The sequence below is a fragment of the Podarcis pityusensis genome, assembly GCF_964106645.2.
Source record: "Podarcis pityusensis genome assembly, chromosome: 5".
In the NCBI taxonomy this organism is placed as follows: Eukaryota; Metazoa; Chordata; class Lepidosauria; order Squamata; family Lacertidae; genus Podarcis; species Podarcis pityusensis.
In genome coordinates, this window is record NC_138032.1 from 36190831 (window position 1) to 36212168 (window position 21338).

Here is a 21338-nt window from a genome sequence, read left to right on the forward strand (position 1 = left end):
AATTTAGAAGTTTTTAAGAAAATAAGTAAGATTGTGAAATTTAGCTCCTTTTGAGAATTATAAGATTATGAAATATAAGGGATATAAGAATTTAAATAAGATGATAAATTGCTGACAAAACGTTATAACGATGAAAGTGGGAGCGGGAGATGTGAGGAAGTCCAAAGAAAATGTGAAAATATGTTAAGATCAATGTTACATTGCTTATTATGTTTATTTTTATTGTAAAACCTAATAAATTGCTTTAAAAAAAAAAAAAAGAAGATGGCCGAGCAAGAAACCAGCCTTTTGTGTAACGTACAATAGCTTCGTGGGTTGCATCATCCATGGGGAGAGCTCACTTGTTCGGTGTGTATTTTCCTGTTCCAGTGAACAGATGCAGCCTGCAAGACAGATGTCGCTGTCCTTGCCATGGATAATCATCCCATTTGGGGACTCATCCTAGGAGAATGGCCTCTCCTTTGCAACAGGGAGTGTGATCTTTTTTAATAGTACGGTATTGTTTCCATTTGAACAAATACTGCCTTGGTCAGCAAACAGACCAATTCAAATGTTTTGCAAGTGTGTAGACTCAGTGGATACATGAGTGACTGGGATCATGGCTGCAGGTCACATCCCCAAGCAAATACATTTCTCAGAGGCTACCAGGGCTTTCTATCCTCTGTCATATTGCTTTACAGTGTGTCAAGCACCAGAAAGGAGGCAGGGGGCGGGGAGGAGCAGAAACAACCACCCTTCTGTTTCCATACAGTTTCTTGCTACTGCTGTTATGCCGACACTGCCCATGCCAGCAACATAAGCAGGTTTTTAAAGAAAGGCAGGAGACGAGGTCAGATTCAGATTAGCTCAGAAATGACTGAGTCCATTTCCTGACTTTTGGGAGAAATGGCTTGGCTTATTTCAGAGCTGAACCAACTGAAGCCATGGGGGGGGGGGGGGGCTATGTGCCTTTCTGGGGTTGTGGCAAGGTTAAACCAGAAGAAGAAAGCACAGGGAAGTTGAGGCTACATCTACGCTGATAGGTGCAGGTGATCAAAAGCTGAACAATGCTCAGATCTGAATTCTGCTACTCCTCTTCTGCTCATTTGTCAAAAAGAAAAAAAGGGGAGCATTATTATTATTTTGCAGCCTTGGTCATGTGACATGGCTATCCAAAACACTGGGAAACTTTTGTTTTTTACTATTACCATGCATCATGCAGTTGAGCGCCTCATAGGCGATGAAACTCACCTGGTATGTGTTGTCAAAGCTGTCATACATAAACCTTGTGATCAACGACGTCTTCCCAACTGGAGAGGGGCAGGGGAGGAAACACACAAAAGCCACAGAGATGCAATTAAAATAATGGACGCTGTGACCAGCAATAATACAAGAGTCCTCATCTAAACAAAGGATGGACATTCTTTGGGGCACTCAAGGCCCAGGTGGATGTGACAACAAAGAAGCAGAGATACAAAAAAACTTCTACAAATAGCAATCTGGTGGTGGTAGGGGACATAGGCAATTTGAACTGGGAACTGTGCCGCAGTTCACCCTTTGCCTTTTAGGTTTGCTTTTTCGTATTTTTTTAAACTTTTTGTTAAGTAGCCATGTGAATCTGTTGAAGGGTAGAGTACAAATTCCTTAAACTGACACAAAATTATTGATTCTTGTATTGCTTGGGTTTGGACTGGATGACCTTTGAGGTACCTTCTAACTTCACTCCATGTGCTGTTCATTCCGCCCTTCTAAAACCATACAAATGAATCCATGTGCTTCCTATCAAAGCAAAAAGCAGCAGGTTGGGGGGGGGTGTCATCAGGGAAAGAGGTTCAGGGGGGAAGTGTTAGCTCCTTTCTCTCATCGTCTATGATTCTATGAATCTGTCTTGAATTGTCCAATGTTCAGTTTCATTGAATGTTTACAAGTTATTGGCCACCTATATCAAGGTTGGGCAGAAGGTAGACTGCAATCTGCTACTAGATCTCTGGGTGTTTCGAAGCAGATCAGAAGGGACTTCTGATTTCCAGTTGAGTAACAAGGGCAATGAAAACAACAACTGCCCCCCTTTAAATCAAACTGCAGAAATGAAGAAAGCTGGGAGTCAGGGCAGCAGTGAATTTGTGTGTAGAAAGACTGTAAGCGCCATTCAAAACAAGCTCCTGGGCTCAGAATGATTTAATTCTAAATGTTTGTCTTTTCCACCTTTGGGTTGATTTAAAAACAAAGTAGATCTCACAAGCTGGAAATCTGCCCAGTGCTGCCCCCCCTGGGAAGTGTGCATGCAAAACTGTTCTACAAAAGGCCACTGGGACATTACATGCAGAGCTTCAGGGGCCAGGCTTGGAAGTTATACATTTCTTACACAACATATGGTATTTTTGTATTTTTCAGATGATGGATTGAAGCCAGGCAATTCAAGTAAGAAACCCAAACTATGAGAACTCTCTAGAACAGATGCCTCAAAGAGGCTCACAGGACCTCCTCTTCTCTTGCCACACTTCCATACCTAGGTATCTCCACAGAAAACACTTCTCAGTATACCCATCCAAAAACAAAAAACAAACAAAACCCCAGCTGATTTTCTGATTACAAAATGCACATTAAAAAGAGAAACATTTAAAGCAAACCTGGTTTAAGACCCATCCCCCTGCCCCGAGGGCACATTTGTTAATTAAGAAACTTTACAATGCCATTCATCGGGAGCCTTAATTAAGTATGCTAATTCCCTGCATGGTGTGCCTTCTGAAGAGATGGGATCCGTCTTTAGGTTTAATGAGCACCCTGGTGTTCAGCTCACACCAGAAGGAGTGTGAGGGTCTTTAGTATGATTTTCTCTCACCCCACCCCTATCAGAATCCCAGCTGAAGGAAAGGGGTGGAGAGAGACCATATTTCGCCTCAGAGCTGCTCTCTGTGGCTCAAAGCCAACCAGCTTAACACCTTAGCATTCCTCCTACATCCACTGTAGGAGGTAATTTGCCTCTGAATACCAGTTGCTGGGAATTACAAGTGGGGAGAATGATTTTGCATTCAGGTCCTCCTTGTGGGCTTGTGAGGCATCTGGTTGGCCAATGTGAGAATTGGATGCTGAACTAGACAGGCATTTGGCATGAGCCAACAGTAAAACATAACCATTGCGGGCTAGTAACTCATGCATTTCACCATGGAAAAGCTACCCCAACTATGGAAGATACAGAAGACATGCAAAAATAGGAAGCCAAAGTCTCTTTCCCTTCCGCACAATGCTGGAAGATACAATATCTACAGACACTCTCAGTACGAAGCATCACTTGTTGCTGGCATACATCTGTCTTGGGAGACAATGGAGGGGTGAAGTCAAACTGCTGGAAGGTTGCAGCACCTGTTGTGGTTGTAGAGACCAATATGGGAGAGGCATATTTTGTTGCAGTTGGGGCAGATGAAGGCATCTGGTTGTGCTCACTGGACACAGAATGCCGACTGGCTGTTGTAGGGGGGCAAAAAACCAGGTGGGAGGGGGGCATGTTGCTGTGGCTAGAGAAGGAGGAAGAGGCACAGATATAAGAAGGATGGAAAGAACCATCTCATTGGTTCTTGATAAGCCATTTCTCACTTCATGCTGAGAAGCTATTTTAAAAAGTCACCAGGTATGGGAGCTGCCACAAAAACAGAGAAGTCCATGATTCTAATGTGTCTGGATTGGGCACCAGTTTGTCCATCCTGCTGCTCTCTAAAACCTCTAAAGGTAGAAGCAAAAGAAGAAGAAGAAGAACCCCTGCTTTGCAAGCAAAATTTCATTTGCCAACCTCTGGAAATAGCAGAAAGCTGCCTGGGTGTGTCTGGGGATGTTTGGAAACTTATAAACCCAAGTCCAAGAGCAATTTCTCTATACCAACCTTCCTGCTGCTCTCGTGGTACTCAGGAGACCAGCAGGAAAGATGGATTGAAGGATTGCAGATGTGAGTGAGCAGCATGCTTTCAATGGAGAAAAAGCAGGTCTCTTGAGGCTGGGGAATGGAGAGAGAGGAACTGACAATCTCTTGCATTTTCATGCAATGCACTAATGATGAGAGAGCGGGGAGACTCTGCATTAATCTACTACACCACCAGTTAAAAACCCATTTGATCTCGAATGTTCCCCCCTCCCTCACTGTGCTAGATCAGCCTCCCCAAACCTGGTGCCCTCCAGATGCTTTTGACTATGACTCCCATCATCCCTAGCCAGTACGGGGGCTGATGGGAGCTGTAGTCTTTGGACTACATGTTTTGACATGTTGAGGGTGCTAGGTTGGAGAAGGCTGTGTTAGATCTTTAGTGCTCATAGTTGAAGGCAATCCAAAGTCATCTTAACTGAAAACATTCCCACTCTCTTTTAAACCCTCCTGTTGCCTTCTGTATGGCTTTGTAATCTGTAGGAAAACATGAATGTGAAGGGACCGTAACTTTGGAAGCCACTAAGCCCCTGCTCCTCATGCATTCTCATTAGAGACTGCTTATTGTGAAAGGGAGAAAAAAGATGAACCAAAGAGCCAATCCAAACCAAACTATGGATATTTATAGAGCAGCTCTAGCCAGTTCAGTGGAGGATAAGGGGCTGATGCAGGATCCTAATTGGCTGCTGAATTCTACAAGGCATTGCCTGATGCTTGCTCCCCAGAGATGCTCCAGAAATCCAGAGCTTCATGAAGCTGACAAACAACATCCTCTCTCTCTTTTTCTCTGTTGCTGACAGATTGCTGGGACAAATAATGCAGAAATTGAGGGAGGGAGGGAGGAAACTGTATATTGAATGTGTTTCCCATTATTCAACAGCATGCCCATCCCAATGCATTTTTGCCTCCCCTGTTCCATGTATCAGATTGGTAGTTTCATCTTATGTCCACACTGGTGATAAAATAATGTCCTTCACTGCATGCAGCCAAAAACAGCAGGCTAGCTAAGGAGCACAGAGCAGGCTGCATAGTACACTCGGCTGTTCTTACTCCTGACCCTCAGCACCTGCTGCCTGAGGCAGCCACTTCACTCAGCTAGTGGTAGGGTCAGCCCATTTTAACCGCAATAACATACAACTACTGGTGTCAACAGTCAAACTCAAATTTCATGCTGGATCTATTTCAGCATCTAGACTCATGGAGGATTGATTATTTAGAACTTCTATACATCATGTATTCAGTACTTGCATGATTTCCACTTCTGGTTATTTCCACACTAGTATTTATTCTGGAATAGCCATGATTTGTCCATCCTCTTTTTTCTGAGCCATTATGATGACATAATAATCCAGTTGTTGTTTTCCTACATTTTCCTTGTAGTTCTTCCATTTTCCCCAAGACTGCATACATACAATTTTTGGCAGCAGCCACTGCACATGCAAGAACATAAATCATAACGAATGCAAATTAGTTTCTTTTGTAATTTGGTTTGCAAACTCAGTTCAGATCCCACAATAGCAATCCATATCAACTAACTAACTGTGCATGCATTCCTTTTAGGGGTTTAGAGTAACTGCAGTTTGCCATGATGACCAAATTGAGCGGACTATGGTTAGTATTAACCAAGAATTGCCTTGAAATCACCATCTGAAACCATGCTTCAAAGTATGTTTGCAAACCATGTTTCAGAAGCAAATCCATGTTAATGATCACCATAGTTTGCTTGATTCTTGCAAACATCATAGTACATTTGATCCCAAATCATGGAAGAGAAAACTGGGATACAAAGGGAGGATGCAAGAAGGAACAAGCATATGAGCCTATTGCATATTACAAATCCTCCAAACAAATTAGTGAATTGAACCAATATCTGGTTTACTTTAAATGTACACAAATGTGTCCTGTAATAAAAGTGACAATAGTCTCAGCATCAAAACAGAAGTATCTGAATATTTGGGCTCTTAAATAGTTGTGTTTTGCACTGTACATTCCTTTTTTCCGATTCTGTGTTTATATTTCCATTCTGCTGTGAAGGAGTTAGACCTTGAATGACTACTGTTGGTGCATTTGCACAAGAGTTAATGGAAAGGTTCTGGCAATGGAATATGTACAGAGCCAGCCCACAGTAAACTAAGAGAGAGGCTATTAGGGTGGCTTGCTTCCCAGGATCAATATCATTGGAGTTTTGAGGCAGGTTTGGGCACATAGTATAGCTGTAATGCATCCCCCCCCCCTATTCTGTGAGTATCCTGCTTGATAGCTGATAGAGGTTTCCCTCTAAAAGGATGCTCTCAGCCACCTGTGAATTCCACCAAGCAGAACACACAAGCATGCTCCCCTGAAATTGTCCTCTGAAACAGAAACTACAGTAAAAGCAGCTACATGTTTTGGAAGACTTAATTCCTTTATTAATATTTGCTTTTATAAACTGCAGTAAAAAACACATTAGTGGGGTAGGAAAACTAAGCCCCCTAGAACAAAATACACACCAGGAGGCTTAGTTTGGTCAGAATCGAGTATATACTTCCAGAGTTAATGCTAAATACATTACTTCTGGTTACAAATGAGCCTCCACAGCCGCAAGAGGGCTGTGAAAATTTGTGTCCTGGGGTTTTTAGACTCATCTACCCATGTACCATCTGAACCCAAAGGGGTGTATTGTTTGCCAGTTTTGAAATATATTGGCATTATTTTCAGCTCTCCTACCCAAGTTTTTAGAAAGTCACTCATATTTTCTGAGACAAAAAGCCACAAAAAAGTTGCAAGCTGCTGGTGGTCAGACAGGGACAACTTGCAAGCCTGAGCTTTTCCAACATACATTTTACATTCCTTCCATCTATCTATCTATTTATTTATTCCCTTCTTTTTCCTCCAAAAGGAAGTCTAGAGAGGCTAACATCATCATCCAAACATGACAATTTCAAAAAAAAACCCCCAACACCATACAGGGGGAAAATATCTGGCCATAAAGATGCTGTAATAAAGCTTTTTATTCAGTCCTTAAGAAAACACTGGGTTAATATGTACAAAATTCTGTAAAAATGAACAATGGGACACTAAAATACAATCAATATTTCAGCTAAACACACACACACACACACACGCGCGCGCGCGCACGCTGTCAATATAGACCATGCAAACATAATATTGAAGGAGACAAAGTCACCCAGCCTAGAGTCATCAAAAAGAAAGAGAAGAACTAAGAAGAATCAATGATACATTGATAGCATAGGATACAAAGAGTTTCCATACCCCAGAACCGTCTCATGCCTGCAGGTTAATATGCAGGAAGAAGAAAGGGAGGCAGCCTACACTACTCTCATGCAAAACTGAAAACTGGCATCCAGCAGGGGTTATTACTTCTATAGCCAGGCTAGAGCATGCTGACAAGACTGCACATTTCCTCCAGGCTGGTGGGCAGGCACAACAGTCAGCCATGCAAGCAGGCTTCATGTTTCAAGCAGATCTATTTAAGAGTCAATAGCAGAATTTCTCTCTCTCTCTCTCTCTCTCTCTCTCTCACACACACACACACACATATATATCACAATTACCGAGGGTCTTGGTGGACCACTTAATGATTCAACCCCAAATCCATTTTTAGAGGTTGGCTAAAAAGGTAAAGGTAAATGGACCGCTGACCATTAGGTCCAGTCGGGGCCGACTCTGGGGTTGCGGGGCTCATCCTGCTTTATAGGCCGAGGGAGCCGGCATACAGCTTCCGGGTCATGTGGCCAGCATTACTAAGCTGCTTCTGGCGAACCAGAGCAGCGCACGGAAACGCAGTTTACCTTCCCGCCGGAGCGGTACCTATTTATCTACTTGCACTTTGACGTGCTTTTGAACTGCTAGGTTGGCAGGAGCAGGGACCGAGCAACGGGAGCTCACCCCGTTGCGGGGATTTGAACTGCTGACCTTCTGATTGGCAAGTCCTAGGCTCTGTAGTTTAACCCACAGCGCCACCCGCGTCCCCTCAAAATACACACACACACACATATATTACGGTACATATAAATAAGCTTAGAACTTCCACTCTCAGAGAAACTGAAATTAAATTTGCTCCTTCTTAATTTGAATGCAAAAATTCTGCTCCTTTGCCACTGCTAAGTTGTTGCACTGGACTCACAAGGAGGGAGATGTGTGTATGGCTGGCTGAAGTTTCACCTAGAGTTGTTTCATGCCCTGATTCTCAAGGGAACATCTGCTTCAGAATAAACCCACAGAAGGAATATCAGATTCATGTGTGTGTGCATCTGTCCATCCCATTCTGCACATGCTGGCAAAACCACCTCTCCCGAACTATATAAAGTCCTGTGAGATGAGACTTTTTCACAGGGTACCCATCTAGGGGCAATGGGCTTGTATGCAGGGTTTTCCCCCCTACACTTCCATTTGCATACACAGGCCGGGAATCAGCCTTCAGAGCAAGATCTGTGCATTGGACCCAGGAAAGACATGACTATCCAGCCATGATTAACACTCACATCCACATGCAGCTTTTCAAAGCACTGTTGGGGGGGGGGCGAGAACGCCACTCTGCTCACACATCGCCTGAGCAACTGAGCAGTTACTCAGCAAACATGAAGCAAGCAGGCTATTTGTATTCTGATCCCATGCGCCACCAGCATCCTGCTCAATGTTTCTGAAGGGAAATGCACTCCTTAGAAGATCTCTTTGAAAAACGCCTTGGGGGAAAAAATATGTTGAGCTTTAAGATGCAATTTCTAGAGCTCATGCAGAGATCTAACAAAGCAAAATGTGGAACGGGACATAGGAATGTCTTAAAAATAAATTAAGATGGATTTGCACTTAATGGTGCTTCCTCCGCAAATCAATGCAGTGGAATGCCCTGGTATGCCCTCCCCCCAACTGCTCCTGGTACCCCAGATCAATCTTAGACCCAGTGCTCCACACATCAGCCTGGGCAAGCGTCCACCTGCTCTCTCTCCTGCAGGTCATGCTCTGACCCGTTACACAGAGATGCAAACAAGCCCCTCTTTACTAGATTGGCCCTTATTTCCCGAGGAACCAAACACTAACTGAACCATTTGGAATGCAGAGGGGGAGAGAGAGCAAAGAATGTTGTCTCAGAGTGTGGACGGAACATCCCAAAGTCAGACAGAATGCCTCAGGGTGAGGAAAAATTATATGACTATAGAAAATTTAACTCAGAAGTGAGGAACCTGTGGTCCTACAGATGGCATTGGACTAAAACTCACACCAGCCCAACCCCACAGCCGCCACATCTTTTATTTAAGCTATGTTGAGAAACATAGTGAAACAAAGCATAAGAAATACAATACAGAAAAGGTAAAAATCAGTTAAATTTATTAAATCCATGCTGGGATTTTTAAAAAATATATTCAGTAGGTGCTGGAAGTTCAACAAAGGCTCTGCCCAACTAGAAGGGAGTTCCACAAAATAGGGGGCAACAATTTTATTTTATTCGTTTAAAATTTATGCATCACTTGATTTTGTTCAAAACCTCAAAGTAGTTTACAAAAGATAAAACAGTAAAATCAAGGGGTGGAAATGCAACCCTACTTTAAAACATACAGAAGTTCACTCTGTGGTCCAAGGGCAGATTACAGCATTAAAACCAACAGTAAAACAACTTACAACCATAAAAATAAGGTGGGTTCTAAAAACATTTACCTCAAGTGTCAAAAACCAGGGTAAAGAGCCACATCTTCAGCATTCTCCAAAAGCTTAGAATAATAAAACTGTAGAGTTGGAAGGGACCCTAAGTATCATCCAGTCCAACCCCTAGCAATGCAGGACTATGTAGCTGTCCCATATGGGGAACAAACCAACGACCTTGATGTTATCAGCACCATGCTCTAACCAACTGAGCTATCCAGTGTATAATAAAGGCACCAGACACACAATGCTGAATGAACAGCTCCTGCTGGATACAAGCCAGGCATCAGGGCCATGAGGGGACCACTAGCAGAGACCCCCGTGGAAGACCTCCGTGATCTGGCAGGGATATAAGGAACTAGATGGTCCTTGGGGCATCTGGCCCCCATGTTAATAAGGGCACTGTAAATGAATACAAGAACTTTGAACCTTGCCCAGTAGAGTCTGAGCACCCAGGGCAAGCTCTTGACCAGGCTCTTAGCTCTATCCATCAATATCTAGCAACGTGGATCCTTTATTGGCAACTTACAAGTTTTTCCAGGGAAATGCCCCCTTGTCAGCCCTATCCCAAACTGGCTCTTTCTACCCAGGTAACCACCCGCTGGGGATGGTTGGCAGGTCACAGGCTTAGGCAGAGACTCAGTGCTATATGGCCAGTCATGTATTCAAGAGGGTGAGAAAGGTTTAGTCTCCAAACGAGACTGTGGCCTCTTTCAGTCCTATTCTAGGCCTGCTGTGTGGAGCACACATTGAGGCCTGCACTTTTCTGACCGATGCTAGAATGGCAGCTGTTCATGGTCTGTCAGATCATGGAGAACCATCTTCCTATCTGCTTTGCTGGATTGTGCTCTCCAGCAGTCTTTGACCTGCTCCCACTACCACTGGTAGATACCACCACTACCCACATCCCCCTGCCATGCTCACAGAGGCCTTCACGCAGCAGCTGCGGGATCCCAAGCAACTGCAACAAGGTACCAACATTCAGGGTGCCAAGGGTGAAGTCATGTTGGGTGGAATTAACCATATCTTAATCTGCCCCGTCCTGCTTTGGACTTTGTGCCCATTTATTTCAAAGAACTATTTCAGTAGCTCCTCAACCACCCCTCCCTTCCAGTGGAACAATCGTGTTAGAAGTGTGGCCTCAGCATTTGTCAAGAGGTCTCCAGAGGGAAGCCAATGCTCTAGAAGAAACCCAGGGAGAATTACTGCCCTACTGCTCTTGTTGGGAAGCCTATGAAGATGCTGAGCAGAGAGGGAAAACCATTTTTATCCATTAGGCAGGCAGTCCAGCCAGATCAATACTAGATCAAAGGTGTCTAGCAGAAGATGGTCCCTGCAATCCATCATGGTGCTCTCAGGCCCCTTCTACATTATCCAGGCAGCAGGAACTGATGGAGTGGGGGCCGACTAGAGGGGAAAGAGGTACTGTAGCTGCTTTGTAGTCTCTCTATAGACAACGATCTGCTTGCAAAAGGCTCCACATTATGAACAGAGAGCATCTCTTTGTGTTTCTGAACAGTACATAAACACGGCTGGCAGTAACATTCTGGTGGTGGTGCTTTTAATTTAGTGGCACCTACACATAGCACTCACATGATGGGCATGACCCAAGATGACATTAGGCTAACTGTAGAGTGGATTCGCTTGAAAGGTTTTTCCAAATAGCTCCTCAGTTGTTTCGCATCCCATTTGCGGGCAATTGTATAACTTGAGCATGAGGCTTGCCCTGCTAGAATCTCGGATTCTGGGCCTCGCTTGTGCCGCTCAATGCCCTTGGCCAGCAAACTATTTTGCAAAAGAAGATAGCAGCATCTCACCTTCACACACTGTGCTATTATTCCCTATAGCACTACCCATTTCATGCAACCCGGGGCCTTAGGTGCGTTTTAAAAAGATTAAGGCAATTACAGATAATGGATAGCTAAGCTTTCCTGGCAGGAGGAGCAAAGGAAGGATATATATCAAGCTCAGGAGAGGTCCCAGATTCAATTCCTGGTATCTCCAGGCAGGGCTGGGAAAGATGCCTAAACGAAACCCTAGAGAGCCCCATGGGCCCCTCCAGTGGTTGCTGGTCCTCAGCTCCCATCATCTTGGACTACTGGTCATGTTGATGCAAGATGGCATCTGACATTAGTGTTATTTTGCAATACTGCTGCTTCTTGCTAGCATGTGGGTTGAAAGATATATTCCCCGACATGTAGTAATAATGCTACTTACTGAGCTTTTATTCTGGGGTTTTACAGACATGTCTATGTTGGTGTTTTTGTTTTGTCTTTTAATTCATCGCATTGCCCTTGCACTGTTGATTCCCATGGTGAGAATGGCTTAGCATTCTTTCCCCCACCTCGTATTTAGTTTTAACCTTGGGCAGGGCAGGATGAATCCGCAGAACAAAACCTTATCCTTCATTATACTCTCAATGGTTGGACCATTTTTTTTTACAGCTACTAAACCTGCACCTGCATAGCTGTACTTAATTTGAAAACCCAAATCTTCCCCTAAACCTTCACAGTTCACCAAATAAATTAGTATTCAAGACCACCTAGAGATGCTTGAATGATTAGCAGTATATAAATATTATTAGTAAATAAAATACCTGTGATGGAATTCCATCTGTTGAACTAACTTAGGTTTTATTTTATTTTATTTTATTTTGGGGTGTGTGCTAAGTTCTGTTTTACTGAGGCCTCGCCCCCTTTTTAATGAATTTATGTTTTACTTTGTGTTTCTTTCCTTTATTTTGAGGTTTTAAACCACCTAGAGAAATGTATGCTGTGGAATGACATACAAAGGTCACTCCTCCTTAATAGGCCCTGAACTGCACAACTCTCAGCAGCTAGAGGTCACAAATGGAAAATGCTGCCAGTGCTGCAGAGGATGGTTAGCGTTCATTACTGTGAAACAGTTTTTGACCATGCACTAAGCAGCCAACTGGGGTGCATCCTTTTCCCGGCAGCAAAAACAGAGTAAAGGAACGCTAAATACACCACAGTTCTCCCGTACAACCTGACTCAAATCACATCCTTATTTGCAAGCACAGGGCAGAGTTTTTTCAGTTAAGAATTTTGACGTTTAATATTTAAATAGTTGTGTGAAGGTGCGCCAGCATCAACCTTTTAATAAAAGGGGGCGGGGGAGCAACACTGAACTCTAAGCACACACAACTCTCTGGGCTGGTGCACATGCCAGGGTTTCTAAAAAGTGAAATTTCAGAGACAATCTACTTCCTGCACTTTACAAGATGGACATGCACCGAAGAACTGCATGGCCCAGAATGAGGATGCAGTACACGTGGCTTCAGAACCTCGCATTTTTAATTGCACCTCTAAGAAAGGCATGGCATTACCAATGAACGAGATACAGCGGCGTATTCCATACACTGGGACTCCTGAGCTGCAATTTAATTTATGGAAAATACTCCCCACCACCCAAAGGGTGCTATATTGGGGTGGATGAAGTGAATATTGTTTTTATATAGCAGACAGATGAAGAATCTAAAGTTCTTTAATTTCTTTACTTTATTTTTCTCTCTCTTTCTTTTAATACCTTTTCTATTTCTTTTTCTTTATATATATATATCTCTCTTTCCCCCTCTCTCGCTGTTTTTATCTTATTTAGATTAATATTTTAGTTTGGATAAAAATGGTATTTGATATTAAGCTTTGTGTTTCTCTCTATAAACCCTAATAAAAATTATTATTAAAAAATAAAATAAGATATGCCCCCCCCCAGGGACTTCAGTGTGGATTGTAGATGGCAGCAGGTTACCTGTGCCTGTGTAAGTCTCACCTGAGCTGGGTGGCCAATGGTCTGGCTCCCTAATAAGGCAACTTCCTAAGGTCACTGTGAAGCTTAGAAAGAGAATCTGTTTCTTTGAACAACTAGAAATACAGAGACGCAAGAACAAAGAGAGAAGAAATCCAAAGATGATACCCAGCGATTCCAGACTCCACATTTAAAGCTGAACTATGCCAAGAGAAGGAAGGGTTAAGCAATGTTATACAGTATGTATGACTGAATAGTGCTTTGAATGTGTCGCCTGCTGTGTCCTGTCGAAATGCCAACTGGCATTATAGTCAGAGGTGTACCAGCATTCTAGAATAGGTCATTTAAGTCAGCTTCTCCAAATTAAAAGTTGATGCCACCAGCAGCTGCTAGGAAAGATTGCCCTCAAAAGAAGAAGCTTCTTCAACATTTAAATGCCACCCAGACACACTTCATTCTTAAGTGCGGAAAAAAATGAATGCCAACTGCATCCATCTCTGTCCCTACATTACCTATGGTGAATGAATGAGGGAAAGAAGACAAGAGAAACTGAATGATTTAATAAGCCTGAAAAGGGTAAAACACTATAGGTGGGCCCTGTTTTGATATGCAATCAGGTAATCTGCCATCTGTTGTCTTAACTTTGCTTTAAAATCATCCTGATTCTGTGCTAAAAGAATCAACCCATCATTTCACTATATTATTATAAATAGAATGACATTCCCACTCTGCATTAAGAATTGCCAAATCTAAAGCCAGCACATTTATGCCATAATCCCCATAATCAAATTCTCCTTCACCTCTTCTGATTCCTTCAGGTATGGACACCTTTTGGACCAGTTTTCTGGGATGGCGACAAAGGGCACCATGCTTCCATTTCTATCTTGATGGCTCTATCCAGAAGATGCAAGGCGACACTGGAGGATCTGCAAGATTCTATTTTGTTTCATCTACATGAAACTTCTGACATCATCTTGGAGACCAATAAGCTGATGAAACCAAACTTTCACCTTTTCATCAGATTCAGGTGAGGCTAGTAAATTGCTAGATTGAGGTGTGTAGTCAATAATGAACTGATCAGCCAATAAAGCAGAAGCTCAGTGAGGACATGATGAAACCATTTTGGTGGATGCTTCATCTGACTTGAGAAAGTAGAATTCAGCTTCTTCTGTATAGAGCTGCATTCATCAAAAAGAATCAGGTTCACAGCTTAGGGGTGCTCTGAGAGTCAGCCTTACCCTTGGAGGCCCAAGTGACTTCTGTGGCAGAAAGCACCTTCCACCAGTTCAAGCTGGTGTGCCAACTGCAATCACACCTGGCCATGGTTACCCACACTCCAGTAACATCTCATTTAGACTGTTGTTACACAGTGTACATGGGGTTGCATTGAAACACTTGGAAAGTCCATACACAACAGAAAGGTCTAGCCGAATGGAACATACTCTGTTCCTGGCTTTGAAACAGGACTGGCTCCAAGTTTGCTTCAAAGTACAAGATGGTGCTCATTTTAACCTTTAAATCAGGATGGGGAGCCTGTGGTCCACATAATTTTGCTGGACCACAACTCCAATTACCCCTGACCATCGGCCAAGGAGTCTGGATCTAATGGAAGCTGCAGGCCTAACATCATCCAGAAGGCCATAGGTTCCCATCTCTGCCCTAAATGCTCTGCAAACATTTCTACTGTGGTTACTGCATAGGATGCAACAGTGCAAGTGTGATGGGCTCTTATTCGGAGTCACTCGCAGTGGAAATATGCACGAGAAAGCAACTCATACCAGCTCAAGCCTCCTCTACTTTGTGATGGAGCTGTATTTTATTTCTTTATTATTTACCTATAGCTTACATTTATATCCCACCTTTTCCTCTAAATGCTTAAGAGGCAGAACCCTGCTACTCAATAGCAGGGACATTTATCCAGTTGTTGTTGTTGTTTTATTTAAAAGGTGGTGGTGGTGGGAGTTTAAACTAGCAAGGCCACTCTCTCTCCCCTTTGTCAGCAGTTCTGCCCTTAGAACTGCCCTCAGAATCACAAAAAATAGAGAGGAAATAGAGAGGTTGAAATAGAGGAAAGACAGGCTCAGCTGAGGGGAAAGGGACGGGAAGGCAGCACCTAGAAATATTTGTGTAGGATGGGCGAGGCAAAGGGTTGAATCATAACCAGACGACTGAGAAAATGGCAGATGACATGAGATAACAAGGGGAGGGATGGGGGAACAAAGAGAAGACAGAGTGCACCAGAGACAGGCAAAAGGGGAAAGTAGTGCTGTCAAGCATCCTGATGTATAATTAAAACCATCCTGATCTCCCACTGAGTGGAAACTGCTTCCCCCCTCCCATTAGCCATGCTTGGGCAGCTGGAGCCTACGTCATACTTAACGGGGGTCCCTGGGGAGGGGGGGAGCATAGCGATAGTGACTACTGACAACAGGACAGCCACCCAGACAAGAGTTGGCAAGGGAGTGGCAGCCAGATGGTGCCACCACCAAAGTCACACAGAATCGGTGATGCGGGGGGAGCTGGCATCCATACCTGAGGGGGGTGTACCACAGAGTGCCACCAGTGGCTGCTCTCTTTGTGGCGGGTTGCAGCTAATAATTCCGAAGCCCATACACCACACACAACAAACTGGGCACTTTTCCACATCGAGCCAGCTGGTGTGCAGCCTCTTCAGCGGCGCTTCCGCTCCAGCACAGTGGGAGAGACCATCCAATTCGCTTTGTGTTTGCCGTTGGCCTTTTTTCATTATTAAAAAAAAAGGAAAGGAGAAAAGAATGTGGTCCTGACAGCAGGTACGCAAATACAGAGTGCTGCTCTTCACAGTTGCCAGGCAACAGACGGCAAAGTGAGCACGGCAGCCTAAGGGGTCAGGCGGAGCTAGCAGAACTCTAGGTGATGAGCTTCAGGCGACATCGTTGCTGCATGGACATAAACACCCAATTAACGTGGAAGCCAAGCCAGTGCCTGCCCACTAAGGAGGACACCCTTCCGACCTCTGACTGTAGTTGTTCCTATATGCAAGAGCGCCCCGGACTGGAGCTGTAAGCACACTTAACAGGGTGTAAAGGTAAAGGTAAAGGGACCCCTAACCATTGGGTCCAGTCGTGGCCAACTCTGGGGTTGCGGTGCTCATCTTGCTTTATTGGCCGAGGGAGCCGGCGTACAGCTTCCGGGTCATGTGGCCAGCATGGCTAAGCTGCTTCTGGCGAACCAGAGCAGTGCATGGAAATGCCATTTACCTTCCTGCTGGAGTGGTACCTATTTATCTACTTGCACTTTGACATGCTTTCTAACTGCTAGGTTGGAAGCAGGGACCGAGCAATGGGAGCTCACCTTGTTGCGGGGATTCGAACCGCTGACCTTCTGATCAGCAAGCCCTAGGCTCAGTGGTTTAACCCACAGCGCCACCCGCGTCCCTTTAACAGGGTGTAAGCCCCATTAAAAACAATGGAACTGACTCCCAAGCAAACATGCACAGCGGTGCACTATTAGGCTGCATGCACCCTGTGCATTTAAAGCACATGGCATCCCCCAAAGTATCCTGGGAACTGTGCTTTACCCCTCAGAGCTACAACGCACAGCACACGTGTCAAGTTACATTTCCCATGATTCCTTGGGGGAGGGAAGTCATGTGCTTTAAATATCTGGTATGTACACAGCCCAAGTCTGTCACCCTCCCTGCCTCTTTCCTGAAACAGCTAAATACGGCTGTGACCCCAAAGTACAAAAAGCTCACACTGAAGAGTTGCGAAATTATAACAATTCTTCAGAAATTCTGTTGGACGGTTTGCAAGTCATATGGACACAGCAGAAAGCGACAGGAGCGAGTATTTCATAATCCAGCACGAAGCAAACCCTCAATTTCTGTGGACTTGGATTGAATTCATGGATGTCCACGTTCTGTCATGAATTTAATTCTGTGTTCAGCTGCAGCCACAGCGCTTAAATACACGACTTAAGCCATGTGATTAAACACAACTGGTTCACTTGCTGATTTAGGAGACGGATCCTTTCTACACCTACTGGAGTTTCATCGCATGAAATGGCGGGTGCCATTCTTCAGTACAATTCGTCAGTGAACGCAATGGGATCAAGGGGGTCAGGATGTAAACCATCATTGAGGGATATGGGTTAGATGCAGTTCACTAAATGAGGTAAACGTAAATGAACACAGAAGTCTTAAGACCAGACCAATAGCTTCTCTGGCCCAGTATTCTGCCTCCTGCAGGGAAAATGTGCATGAGATCAAAGCAGTGAAGGAGCAGAAACAGAAGGATTGACTTGCTGAATCAGTCTAACGGTCCATCTCACCCACCCACTGCAATCAAGTGGATGTCTCCAAGAAGATACAAGCAGCCTTGAAGAAATATTTGTGTAGGATATTTGAAGAAAACAAACCTCCCTGTCCCCAGCATCTCATATTCAGAGATAGGTGCCCAAATGGTGGAGATTCCATTCAGACTACCATGGCTTATAACAAGGGTTGGAAACCTCAGGCCTGAGGGTCAAGTGCAGCCCTGTAGGCCTCTGTAACTGACCTCTGGGACTTTCCTAGGACACACCTCTCACTGGTGGTCCTCCACATCTTTTGCACTGTAATCATGTCTCTTCCTTGCCTGAAGAGGTACATGTGGATACTGTTTGGTGGGGCTGGAACTGTACCCTACAGTGCAAAGAGAAGAGTCACATTCATTGCTCCACTAGCCATTGACATATGGCCCTCAGAAGGTTCCCCAGTGGGGAATGTGGACCTTGGACTGAAAAAGGTTGCCCACTCCTGGTTTATACCCATCAAAGAGGGTCCCCATGGATTTGCTTGATCCCTTTTCAAAGCCATCTGAGCCAGCAGCCGTTACCACCACCTTGCAGCAAATAATTCCTGGTTAATCAAATGTTGCATGAAGAAATATACCCGATTAGTGATTCTGAACCTGTTTCCATTCAATGAAAGTGGATGACTCCAAGTTCTACTGTTTTGGGAAAAAACAAAACAAAAACCAAGTCCTCTCTGTTCGCTCTTTCTGCACCATTTGTTACATTTCCTCTCAGGTTTCTTTCTGAAAAAGGAGAGGCAACAGAAAAGAGCCCTGTCCTTTTAAGCTCTTCTTTGTAGAGATCAGCATTTCACTTGCAGTTTTTTAAACCTTCTCCAGCTCCGTTTCTCCTTTTTGAAATGGAGTCACAAGAACAGAACACAGCACTGTAGATTTACAGGGAGACATAATATTGGTTTACAAGGGTATATAATAGTTACTGTTTTATTTTCAATTCCCCTTTCCCCCATGGATTTAGCATTGTAAAAATACAATACAAAGTGTAAAAAAAATACAAACTAATCCAAAAGTATTAGCAAAAATAATGCTCCTTTCCTATAAAGGGAACCTGTTGTGTAAGTTAACATAGAGAGAGAGAGAGAGAGAGAGAGAGAGAGAGAGAGAGAGAGAGAGAGAAACACATATTATGGGGCAGGGGAATAAAAATACTCCAAATTGCTCCAATTCCAGCTCCTATTGATTATAGTAAAGCTGCTATGTATTTTATGAATGTTGTGTTTTGTGTTGCTTAATGTAAAGTGGGATGATGAAACAATTCTACATGCCCTTCTGTCATGATCTCATGCTCTTTAAGGCACATGGATAAGGCTGAATTCCAACCCCACTTACCTGAGGGTAAGCCCCATTGAAGCAAACAACTTACTTTCTAGTAGGCATGGGCTGCATTCACACGGTAGCTTACTCAATTTTCCCTGTTCATGTCCACATTATAGTTGAGCTTTTACGCAATGTAAAAGCCACTTCTGGAACTATAGTGGAATGCAGCGCATCTTTAACACTGAGGATTTTGATCTGGGGCTGCAGAGTTTACCCTCAAATCATAGGGAAACTATTCCTGGGCATTACACAATCCCCCAATATGAGCATTAAGCAGAGAAGGATCTAAAACATTTGTTTAGCCCCTTGGCAAAAAACTATAAATTACTGATTGACCTAAGTAAAAGAGAGATTGTTGTCAGATAAAAGTGGAGAAGAGAACTGGGATTTACTATCCCAGAGTCAATATGGTTTAAGATTTGGTGTTTTGTGAAAGATTCTTCATTAAGTTTATCAATAAGGGAAGTTCAGTGGAAACTGTTACCGCACTGGTATTTAACACCCTGCCAGATTGAATAGAAAGTGTATGGAAACATGTTGTGCTGCTAAATGCACACACATTACACATGTTATGGGAATGTCAGCATACTTACAGATTTTGGGAGGGAACTGTGTGTCAAATATCAATGAGAGGGTGAACTCTGAGACTTTCCTCAGGGTTGATCTGGTTTAACTGGATTGAGGAAGATATTTGTGGAGAACAGAAGTATTTAGTTAAGATCCCGTTGATAACGGCTATAATAATTTGGGCTCGCAGATGGAAAAACCCAGAAGCTCCATCCATATGGGAATGGATACTTGAAGTGCTTAGAGTTGGCAGAAGGGACACTTTGACAGATTGATCCATTATGAGAAATAGAAGGACCAATAATGTAAAGTTTGCTGGAAGGTGGTTGTGTTTTGTAAACTATTCAAACATGAATTATGGAAATAGCAGACTGGAAGGAACTTTATTTCTGTAAATTATAAATAAAAATGTTTTGAAAATAAAACCACTGTTGTTTGTTTACAAGATCTGGAAAGAAATCAGTTTGTTTTACTTGTCCCAGCAATTCATTGGGAATTATATTTTCATATTTTGAGAGGGTTTTTAAACCTGGCCTTCAGTGCATATCACATAAAAAATCCACCCATAAACTAAACATTGTGTTATATAAAAACACCACATGAAAACCACATTATAACCTCTAAGGGGAACAGTAATAATCAAAGCACAGACATTAATCAACTGCAGACCGAAGTTAAAATGTCTTAAGAGCTCCACCCAAAAAACAACAAAAATGGTACCATTTCCTCATGTGTGGTGCCATAATAAAAAAGGCCCTGCCCCTGCTATCTGTGAATTTCTCGAATCTTACCAAGAGGCCAAAAAGCAAGGCCTCAATGGATGTATCCTGATCACCACATCAATAATTGATTCACAAGGTCAATATATCTTAAGGTGTTAGGATGCTCCCCTTACTATCTTGAAACCCAGTGTGTTTAGAGTATCAGACTAGGGCCTGGAAGACTGGGATTTAATACACACTCAGCCATGAAGCCTACTGGGTGACCGTGAGCCTGTCTTCGCCTGGGTTGTTGCAAGGAGAAAACAGAGAAAAGGAAAAGCATGGACACCACCCTGAACTCCTTGGTAGAAAGGTGGGCTAAAAATGTAATAAAGCATCCATCTTGAGTTACTTTCAAATCATAGGTGCTGTTCCATACTGTGAAGGCATCTCACAGTTTACTCCAAGGAAATTAGAGAGGTATTGATTACTCTGATCATCGTGGGGCAAATCAGAGGTGAGGGGAAAATTCACAATAATGGGAGTGGGTGGGTGTCTTTTCTTCACTTGGACTTATAAGATTATATCAACAAATTGAGTTTAAAGTAAGCTAACAGGACATTTTCTCTCCGCACTGGTAATCGCTAAGGAAAAAAAGTGAATGGCATTAGTGCCACAAGATGGTTTAGACAGCTTACAATTCCCAGTTCCCCCCACACCCTGAGCAACTTCCCTGAAAATCATCATGACATGCAATAAATATCACAGGAAACATTTGGGTATTATTTTTCATACTGCAGTTCTAGTTCTAGTCACCTGAGTCACATTTGCTGAATTTGCAGTACAAGCTATTCACCTCTAGCAGCTATGCTATGCCACATCACTGAACAATATTCCCATACAAATGTGCTACAAGCAGACACTAGCAAGGCTATGCTTGCAATTGTCAGACATAGGTCTTTACCAGCTGCTCAAATGCAGATCTGTTTGTCAGTCTTGCTTCCTCCCCCAAATGTTTTCTGCCTTGTATAGCTAACTTAAAACACAATCCGTACCTTTATGCAATTAAGAGTACCATTTGTTGCCTCGCCCCACAAGTTCCAGAACTGTTATGTCCAGTGA

The 21338-nt window shown here is 43.5% G+C and overlaps 1 protein-coding gene across 1 annotated transcript in view; it reads right to left on the reverse strand.

Annotated features, from left to right (window-relative positions):
* Positions 1 to 21338, reverse strand: part of RAB6B (RAB6B, member RAS oncogene family) — a 62130-nt gene that overhangs the window by 32576 nt on the left and 8216 nt on the right. The window contains exon 2 of the mRNA XM_081007351.1: positions 1231 to 1289. Coding sequence (XP_080863477.1) covers positions 1231 to 1289 — 59 coding nt within the window. The remainder of the gene's footprint in view (positions 1 to 1230; positions 1290 to 21338) is intronic.